The sequence below is a fragment of the Vombatus ursinus genome, unplaced genomic scaffold (genome assembly GCF_900497805.2).
Source record: "Vombatus ursinus unplaced genomic scaffold, bare-nosed wombat genome assembly UNPS02014798.1, whole genome shotgun sequence".
Classification (NCBI taxonomy): domain Eukaryota; kingdom Metazoa; phylum Chordata; class Mammalia; order Diprotodontia; family Vombatidae; genus Vombatus; species Vombatus ursinus.
In genome coordinates, this window is record NW_020954576.1 from 17378059 (window position 1) to 17388755 (window position 10697).

The 10697-nt window shown below is 36.7% G+C and overlaps 2 protein-coding genes across 3 annotated transcripts in view; one reads left to right on the forward strand and one right to left on the reverse strand.

Annotated features, from left to right (window-relative positions):
- Nucleotides 1-1504, forward strand: part of LOC114049671 (kynurenine 3-monooxygenase-like) — a 60150-nt gene extending 58646 nt beyond the window's left edge. The window contains exon 15 of the mRNA XM_027870983.1: nt 862-1504. Coding sequence (XP_027726784.1) covers nt 862-1026 — 165 coding nt within the window. The 3' untranslated portion in view covers nt 1027-1504. The remainder of the gene's footprint in view (nt 1-861) is intronic.
- Nucleotides 1505-3409: 1905 nt separating this feature from the next.
- LOC114049673 (opsin-3-like) overlaps nt 3410-10697 on the reverse strand; it is a 51989-nt gene continuing 44701 nt past the window's right edge. The window contains exons 3-4 of one of the 2 annotated variants that reach the window (XM_027870985.1): nt 8350-8601; nt 3410-4203 (exon numbers count right to left, since the gene is read on the reverse strand). In XM_027870985.1, the coding sequence (XP_027726786.1) occupies nt 3940-4203; nt 8350-8601 (516 nt within the window). In that variant the 3' untranslated portion in view covers nt 3410-3939. The remainder of the gene's footprint in view (nt 4204-8349; nt 8602-10697) is intronic. The other variant, XM_027870984.1, reaches the window with a different exon arrangement.

Here is a 10697-nt window from a genome sequence, read left to right on the forward strand (position 1 = left end):
TGACATCTTACCATTTTATAGACTTAGACTTACACATAAAACAATGTGTTTATTTGCAAAAATCTGGTTTTGGGAATGTGCCCTGGGTCACAATGACCTTCCAGTTCTTTCTCTCATGCCCTGCAGTTTTCTGCAACCAGGAATAGTTATATCAATTAGCATAGGCTTCTATCTTTAGTCTAGTTTACAAAGCTGTTAGGCCTGATCTCCTTTTGGCTTCAAGGGCAGAGCTAAAGATCCTTTTACTTGTTCCTGCCTGTGGTTGAGTTGGTTGAATACAGAAGGAAGTTGGTTGGTTCCTAGTCAAGCCTGCTTGACTGTGTGGTTGCTTAGAGTAAGTAGCACTTCCTCACTGGATACCACTGTAATGAATAGATACTGACTTTTTTATGCAAAATGCATGCAAGGGATCTATTCAAGAACTGTTTGCTTTACATAGCAGGCCTTAGAATTTGCCAGTTTACATTAAAAAAATATTTACCATGCATCTGTTACATGTATGGCAGTGGCTAAGTACTGGGAGAAAATTCAAACTAAATGTTCTCCACCATTCTTTTCAACTTTAATATTCTATGATTTTATGAGTCAAAGACATGATCTCTGATCTTGGGTAGGAGGTGGTAAGACAAATGCATAGAAAGTTTTAATGAAATCTAGAGATGTCTGAGGAGTAAAGCTTGGAAGAATGAGGGAAATCTTGAGCTGAGACTGCAATGCTTCATACATGGTAGGAGCTTAATACACTTTTGACGAATTGAATTGTTGAAAGGAACAGCATGAGCAAAAGCCTTAGGAACGTGGTTTGCTCATCAGATTTTGATTTCCCATGAACTGAAACCATAACACCTTCTTTCCTTCCAGGTTATAAACAGAGGACTTTTTTTCTTTGGGACAGCAACAGCCCTAAGTGGTACCTGCTTATTTATAACTTACATGTCACCAATGGTCCAACTGAAGATGCTGTGGAACTGGATCACTTCCTTCAGGAGCACTGAAAACCTCTTTTTGAAACTTCCATGGAATTAAAAGAACAAACTCTAGATTGTGATATTGGCTGTTATGAAAGAAAGTTATCTAATGGCAAATGGTTGGCTTCTTGGAAAAGACAGGCACATATTATTGACCTCCATATCCAACTCACTATTAGAAGGCATCCTTCAAATGGCAGTGCCATTTTGAATTCTTCTTTAGGGCTATTTAAAAGTTGTTTTGTTTTGTTTTTTTAAACAGATGCTACAATTTTTTTTTAATTGAGAGCACAAGAATGATTTTGGACCCTCAGGATAACATTGTCCTGAGGGTCCAAAATCATGTTATAAGTGATAGTGCTATCAATTAAATCCTTCTGGGAATTTTGAAATTCTGACTGAATTTCAATTTCATCAATAGATAATATATGAAAGCATTATAGCAAGGCTGTGATGCGTTACTCACCTGTAAGGGAAGTACAGTCTACTATATGTTCTGTTAGCCCCAATATTAAATAAAGCATTTCCCCTGTTAACACTATCTCTGGATTTCTATCATGGAAATTAAAAAGGCAATAGTGCAGATGCCTGATTCCTCCTGAAATGTCAGAAATCCTTTTCTCAGCTGCTTTTATGGGTACCTACCTCTTTGTTAAAATGAATTGGAATTTCTTATATGTTACTTCATTAGCTAGGTTCACGTTATGAACAAGAAGATGAAAAAATAACGTCATGTTGTGCCAGGACCATCATTTTCAAAAAGGTCATTTGTGTGGTCTCACATGAAGTCATTTGAGGGATAAATTTACATGTTTTCCAGTATGTTGATAGAGCTTTCTGATACCCTCATAGGTTTCTCTAAGGCTACAGCACAGACATGAGGAGAAACAATCTGCTTTAATGGAAAGGGCATTGGGCTAAGAATGAGTAGACGAGTTCTAGTCCAGATTTTTCCACTAACTTAACCATAAGATCTTGGGCAAGTGATTTTAGCTCTCTCTAGTGCCTTCTTATACAAATGAGGGAATTGGACTAAGTAGTCTCTGAGATAGCTTCCATAGCCATCATTCTGAGTCTCAAGTAACCCCGGAGAGCTCTAAGGGTATAGAGAATGAAAATGCTATTTGTCTCAGTTTTAAACAATGTGCTCCTGGGAATATTTTATGCATAATTCATAATAGTGTGTTCATACTCTTCTGCGGGAAAAAAATTATATGCAGTAATTAGTCAATAGGACTTTTTTAGCCCCAGGAAGGCCATGACATGGCTCAGTGAATAATTTTATTTAAACATTTTAAACACCTCAATTTTTGTACAAAAATAGAAAAATGTTAAATATTTTAAAATGTAAGCAGAGATGCTTTATTAGACATATGAAACAATGTTTTATTTCATTTTAGACCTTCAATAGCAATTTAACCAACTTGATATTTTAGCTTTAAGTTGTGGTTGGGCTAATCCATAAGAGTGACTTTCAAAAGCACTTTTTGTGAAAACTTTTTCTTTGGTTCTTCTCTCCTCAATGTACCAAGACACCCCCTCTGAAGTTCATGAAACATACAAAATGCTATACCAGCAAGTCAAACAGTTATCCCAATAATAAAAATGAAATGACAAGTAGAACAAATATTTTTCTTCTAAGTCCAGGGAAGAAGCTGGTATAGTAGAAAGACCAGTGATCTTTGACTCATAAGACTAGGTTTTAAGTTCTGACTTTAATATTTATTTAGTGTGACCTTGGGAAAATCACTTAACCTCTCTTAGCATGTATTAAATGAAAGCATTGGAGTAGATGAACTCTAAGGTTTATTGTAGCTCTAACATTCTGTGATTCTGTATGGCACTCTGGAAGCCCTGTAAGTTCATGATTTAAATCAATCTTTTTTAGTTGTAGACTAATCTGGAAAGAAAATCTTCTCCAAGTACTGACCATTGTCTAATGCACTGTTGGTGCTTGGCTAATACTATCCCAATCTATGTATGTTTAGTTAGGACTATATGCTTGGCAGATATATATGGAAAATTATCAAAGTGATTAACAAACCCCGTATCATATTTTCATCTCACATAGGTGATGACTCTCCCCAGGTTAATATTGTCTTCACCAGCTACATTTTCTGGTAATGCAGAAGTCTACGTTTTAGGTACCAGAAAAGTATTAGTATCATCTTAGAGTACAAGATTATTTTTTTTTTCAAAATGATGTCTTCTTTTCTCTAGCACTCACATATTCTAGAGTTGTGCTCAGCAGCACATCTGTCTTAATCTGCTGTTTGGTTATCATTGGTACACATAGCATTAAAGTCTTCTGACGCATTAAGTTTTCATTTATTGCAAACTGGGGAATTGCCTATAATCTTCATCTTAGAGCTGGCTAATCATGATATCACATTTATAAAGAAGACAGTTGGACATAATAAAGGACAGCACTCTTTAGCTACAATTGGTGACAGTTTTCCTACCCATTTTATGCATATATGTAAAATGCAGATATTTTGAAAGCCATATTCAAAACAGAAGGAGAAAGCATCACAAGCATTAGAAAGTACAGCATTTAGAAACATTTGGAATGAAAATAGTCATCATATTTGGAAAGGGATGACTCCTGACTCTCTAATAAGTTGTATGGACTTGTAATGTAACCTCATGGGACCTCAGTTTTTATCACATGTTAAATAAGCAGATTGGACCAAATGGTCTTTAAGATCTCTTCCAGCTTAAAATAATCCTCTAATCTTCTTATATTGTGAAGTCATATTTTAGTACGTGGAGCACCCGTTGACCAAAACCATTGCTCAGGTTATTTTCTGAGGTCAGTGAACATAACTGGAGTTCAACTGTGTCAACTCATTTTTATCATATCACAGTGGAACAAAAGTCCTCTGGGGAATTCCATCACAGTCTTCAAAATTAGAGATCAGAAGCTGAGTCTACTGCGCAGAATCCTGTCTTTTACTGTCCCCCTCCATCCCTAGAGAGGTCGAACTTGAATCACATTCACCTTTGTCCCACTGTTTTTGTCACTGTCATCGATCATTTGTGTCTCATCACTGGTGATGATGAAGATGATGGAGGAAGAGCTAAAAGTCACTTTCTTCTTTGGTCGGTCTCCAACTTTCTGGGACATCACTATAGGTCTGATCTGCTTTTCAGTCCTCATGACAGGTCTGTCTTTCTTGGACTGCTGGAATTTCAGCTGCCTGAAACACAGGAGCTGTAAAAGGCATCTTCGAAACTGCACAGAAAAAGAATTATGACAGCATAATGCCAAGTTAAAGGTGTTCCATTTCAGATGCCATTCAAGAAAATGATATAAAGATTATTCTGAGACCTGGGCATTTCTTGAGGGAAGGGGAAGTAAACCCCCTAAAGGTGCATACTTTTAGTTACCCTGGGCCCTGTGTCTTCTATCTAAAATACTCACAACACAAAACACTGTGTTGAAGCCAGAATCATGTTTAGTCCCTATATAGATCCCATTAACTGGGACAGAAGGCCAGAGACTTATACCCAGCCAGTCACATAATAAATAATCATGAAGCAGGCTGGGCCAAAAGGTGCGAGTGATATGTTCATCAGTCTTGTAATATTCATATTACAAAGGAAAGTACATTTATGATGATGAGGATGACTTTGACCCATACTGGCCCATACGTGACCCTGGGCAAAGTCATTTTAACCTCTCTGCTCCAGGCAAATATCAAAGACTACAAGTTCCTGAGGTTCTGACCTGCCTAAGTAGAGGGAGTTTCCTCCTGTGGAAATTCCTTACAACAGTGAAATCATAGATTTAGTCCCTATCTCTAGTCTTAGACCTAGCTAGTCTTAAAAGGGCAGGTTTTCTCTTTATAACTCATGTTCTCTAAGTGATTTTCCTCTCAAGAGAATGTAAGCTTAATGAAGTTGTCTTTGAATCCCCAGTGCCTTAGCACAGTGTCTCACAGATATTAAGTGCTTAATGTTTGTCTGTTTGAGTTGAATTATCCTACGTGTTATAATCACTAACTTACTAATTACTGAAATATGCTTATTAAAGATATGGTTGGAGGCAGATATAACATCCTCTTTCTCTGCTTGTACCCTCACTTCGACTCCTCTCCATTTTACGGATGGAAAAACTAAATTGGAGAGAGGTTGCAGGCTTTTTTTTTAGATTTTGGCATACATTTGAGTTAAAATGATAATTAAGTCAGATTAATAACATTTTTTGTTTCAATGTATAAAATTTAAATTTTAGCAATAATAGATGAATAAAATCAAGAAAAAACTTGTTCAAAATGAAGTCCTCTTCTATAAAGGAAGATTATTAGGCTGCTTCAAACAAGCTCAAAGAATATAAATAATTGTATAATTCCAAACTATGTGATTCTATCTTACAATTAGATCTACTTGTTTCATACTTTATAAAGCAGACTTAAATATATATTATATATATTTATGTATGTATGTGTGTGTGTAATATATATATTTAAGAGGGCAGCTAGATATTATTTAATTGATTCTGATGCTATGCTCTCTTACATTTTGGATGGGGAAACATTTTTTCTATCCCCATCAAGGGTCATTGAACCATTGGAGGGGAAATGTATTTGAGGCTGTACAATCTCAGAATGAATAGTGGTCTCAGAGCCCATGTTGTGTTCAAACACAAATCCCCTTGTAGAGGGGATTCACGCCCACATAAAAAGTAATTTCCTTTATTTGGAGGTAAATAAAATATGTTGTATTAGTTTTCAAATTCTAAACAGCGAATATAAACTCTATTTTAAAAAAGATACAACAAATACCCACATTACTCTTTCCTATCTCTGAATTCCAGGAATGTCTGCACTGAACTATTTAGCCCTCACTATACAGTGTTCAGCATTTTTTCATGTTTGTGTTATCTCCCCAACTAAATTATGAGTTACTTCAGGGCAGGGGCCATGTCTTCTATTTCTTTGTATTCCTTATTATACCTAGCACAGTTTGGCACAAAATGCAAATTCAATAAAACTTATTGTTTATATATGTGTGTGTATGTGTATGTATGCATGCATGTATGTATGTATGTATACACACAGATACATGCACTCATACACACATTTTCACCCCTCCATATGATGTCCAGGTAAGGGAAAGGCAGGTCAGTGGGGGAAAAGGAAGAGAATATGAGGAGAGGTCAGGATGGGGAAGAGAGACAGAGAAGCAAGGGGAGAGGGAAAGATCAAAAAGAGAAAGAGAAAGAGAGGGAAGCTTAGTGGAATCTGAGGTTAGTATATCCAGTCAATAAGTCTTGTATCATGCCATTAGTGCTACTAGGTCTGTGAATGTCAGAGAAAGTTATAACTTATATTGTCCTCTGAAAGTCATTCAATAAATGAGTTTTAGCACCTAAAGAAGGGGGAAAGGGAATAAGCATTTATATAGCACCTGCGCTAAGCATTTTACAAATATTATCTCATTTTATCCTCACAAGAACCCTGCACTTGGCAGGGTGAGTGGCAGTATCTCATTCAAGTCGGGACTTTGACCATATGCTTACATTGGGACCCAGTTCTGTGGGCATCACAGGATCATAGATGTAAAGCTGAAAGGGAACCCAGAGACAATCTATGCCAAAACTCTTGTTATAAATGAGGAAGCAGACCCAGGTAGGTTAAGTTGCATGCTTGCCATGTGTAAGAGCTAGAGTCAGGCACAACTAGGGATATAGAGATACAACAACAATAAACCATAGTCTCTGCCCTTACAGTTAAGTTAAAGAACTGCAACATATACAGACGAAAAGATCAAAAAGCTCACAAAGGCAGCAAACAAAAAATAGGATTTGAACCCAGGTTCTCTGACGCCAGAGACAGAGCTTTTTCCTCTAGTTCTAACTATTCTGGATTACTCCAATTCCCCTCTTCTTGGGGCCAAGGTTTCTGCCATCAGAGGACTTTTTATATGGAAAATAAGTTCTTCTGATACATAGGATAATTTTCTTGTACTGATTTAAATGAATGACTTCAAATGTATATGTGAGAGGTGTGAACTGGTTTGTGAAAGTATTACCAATAAAACATAAAAGCATTACATAGCTGTCATCTTTCACGATGTATCTTTCAACTGGAATTTCCAACTTGCTGTAGGGTAACCTAACACATTGGTGTCGTAGCTATCATCCTGATCCGCAAAGAATGTGATTTTGATAAGTATACTATCTCTGAGAGAAATAATTATTAATATCCAATGATTTGGGGAAATAGAATTCCCCCTTTTCTAAGGCCTTGATTTTAAAAATTCAGTCTCTTGAAGGACATTGCTGATAATGAGATTAGACCCACCCTGGGGCCACCATAGCCTATGTCTCAAATTTGGGTGGAGACAGATCCTTTTGTATAGACAGCCCAAGGCTGGGGGTGGTCTCAGTATAGAAGTTGTTTCTATGTCCAAGGGTGACAAGATGTCACTCTCAGACCTTCATTTTAATATAGCTCACTTATAGTATTAACCAATCTGAGTTGATTGTCACTCCTCTTCCAAAAGAATTTATAAGCTCTGTGCCCACAGCCATGATTGTTTTTTGTCTAAGAGAACTAGCCAAAGGACCATGCTTTTATTAATAACATGCTGGCCTTATTAATAAAATTATTAAATTACCCAGAAACTACATCTCTCAGAACCTTGTTAATCTTCATACCTCTCATCCTATCTTTTCCCCTGCTCAAATGACATATCCCCTTCAGTGGCTCCCTATTTTCTGTGGGATAAGGTGCAAAATCTTTAGCCTGCATTCAAGAGCCTTTCCAATCTTATCCTACTTACCACTCCAGCCTTATCTCCTGCTACTCTTTGCCTTTAGCCTAGGTAGCCTTCTTGCTATTCCCAAATTATATATTACCTACTATTTCCTTTCCAGGATATGTACTCTCTAATCATCTCTGTTCATCTTAATACTATACTTCCTTTGAGCTGCATTCAAACTACTACCACTTTTTTTCCTTCCTTAAAAACTAGCTCACCTTTTTCTTCTCTGAACTCTTACAGCTCTTCCATGCACTTTATGGCCTTGCATTGTTAATTATCTTTTCATCTGTACATGTTGCATTGCTTTAAGTAGAATGTAAGGGCAGAAACTTTGGTTTGTTGTATCTCTGTATTCCTTGTGCCTAACTCTGGCCTTCAACATGGCAAGTATTCAATTTAGCTGACTGGGGTAAAAACTTTAAAATGGACCTATTGAGTCTATATCCAAAGTCAGTAAAGTTTCACAGGAAATTCAAACATACCCTGAATTTATTTCAAGGTCTTTTTCTTCCTGCAGTTAATCCCTGATTTAGAGAATCATCCCTAATGCTGTCCTGAATTGACCCCAATCTATGATGAATAAAAGCATTCTGTTTGTTGTAAAGCATACCTTTCTGCTCATGAAGATGTAGATAATTGGATTGTATGCAGTACTGGATTTGGCAAAGAGAGATGGTATGATAGCCACAGTTGGTGTGACCAGGCTGCCATAGCCATTTGCTATCAAGAGACAGATCACTGCATAAGGCATCCAACAGAACAGGAATGTTGCTATCATTAAAAAGCACATTTTGGCCACTTTCTTCTCGTATCTCAGGATTTTGATCACTTGGATGGTTTGAAGCTCTTCAACACAGCGAAGCTACAGGAAGGCAAAAGAGGAAGAGTTGGGAACAAAATGAAAAATAATTTAAAGAAAGATAATTTAAAGAAATAACTTTCATTGGTATAGCATTTTACATTTTACAAAGCCTCAGCACATCCATTATCTGATTTCATCCTTGTAGCAGCCATATAGAGGTATTAAAAAATGCCCAATTAGGTGGTGCAATGGATAGAGTACTGAACCTGGAGTGAGAAAGGTCTGAATTCAAATCCAGCCTCAGGAGGCTTGCTGTGTGACCCTGGGCAAGCTACTTAGCCTCCATCAGCCTCAGTTTCCTCTAATGTAAAATGGGAATAATAATAGTACCTACCTCCCAGGGTTGTTGTGAGGATCAAACGAAATAGTATTTGTAAGGCTCTTTGCAGACCTTAAAGTGCTTCTAAATGTTAGCTATTATTATTATAAGGCATATTTTATGATCAACATTTTGCAAATGAATGAAGTAAGGTTCAGAGAAGTTAAACAGCTGCCCATTGTCATACAGTTAGTAAGCAGGAAAGTTGGAACTCTCTTGACTCAAAGTCTCTTGACTCTACGACTGGTATTTTAAAACTCATTTGTGTTTCGTCCTGATCTAAAAGGGGGCACTGAGGTAGTTCTCTCCTATATCAAAGAGATTACAGATTTGAGGTGGCAGAGAGGCCTCTTGTTTTCCCATAAGGGAATTTTTCTAACTCCTTAGCTGGGAATAAGAACTATTTTCCAGTTTCTTTGATTAGCTAAAAAGTAAATCCTTTAGATCTTAAAGGTTTACTCGGCTGGTAAACTCTGCTGATAAACCAGGCAGCTAGGTGGCACAGTAGATAGAGTGCTAGCCCTGGAGTCAGGAAGACTCCTCTTCCTGAGTTCAAATCTGGCCTCAGACATTTACTATCTGTGTGACCCTGGGCAAGTCATTTAATCCTGTTTGCTTCGGTTTCCCCATTTGTAAAATGAGCTGGACAAGGAAATAGCAAACCACTCCAATATCTTTGCCAAGAAAACCCCAAATACAGTCACGAAGAGTTGGATACAACTGAAAAGCAACTGAAATGAATTTCAGAATGATCTTTCCCAGAATATAATTCTCCAGCTCTCAAAACACATACCAAATTTCTGTTGATGATAGGAGTTCTACTTACGGACTTTGAGACCTATTCCTATGGAACATCTCAATAGTACACGTGAACTAGTGAAAGACCAGTGAAGTTGGGGTCTGTGTTCTGAGTACCAGCTCTGACATCTACTAGCACTGTACTCACAGATAAGTAGCAACTCTGTAGAGCTACAATTTTCACTTCTTTAAAACAGGGTCAGCAATATTTTCATTACATTCTTCATGGAGTTGTTGTGAGAAAATTGCTTTGTAAACCAGAAAGTGCTATAATTATTATTGTTGATGTTAATTCTCTTCAAAAACTCTACCATGATGCTTCATGGCATGGAAATGACCTTGGGATAAGTTAGGAGACTGTAAACTCTGTCAGTGCTCTATCAAGGGTCAACTTACCTTGTGATCAAGGAGGACCATTATCAAATAATTGGCCATCTATTTACACAATTCTTTTTCCCACAGACTCATGAAAAATTAAGTTTATGTTTATATTTATATAGGCTTTTGTGTGTGTACATATATATCATACACACATATGTATATATACATATAATATGTGTGTATGTGTATATATGTGTGTGTATATATATATATATATAAATCCTTATATTATCTTCACAATAATGCTGTGAGGTATTTAGTACAAATATCATTGTCTCCATTTTACAGATAAAGAAACTGAGGTTCAAATAACTTATTAAGTAACTTTGAGTCAGTAACCTAAAGTTAGGTCTTCTAACTAGTGTACCTATTGTACTGTCAAGTTATATGTTTAAAATACCCATGATACAAATATAAAGCCTATCAATAAATTTCTGATCCCTTAATAGGCATTTGAGGGGTATCAATTAAGATCTGTTAAATCAAGACAAGATAAGATTTTTAATTATACTTAGTAGCATTAAAGCTTTGTCAGAATCTCTCTCTCTCTTTCTCTCTCTCTCTCTCTCTCTCTCTCTCTCTCTCTCTCTCTCTCTCT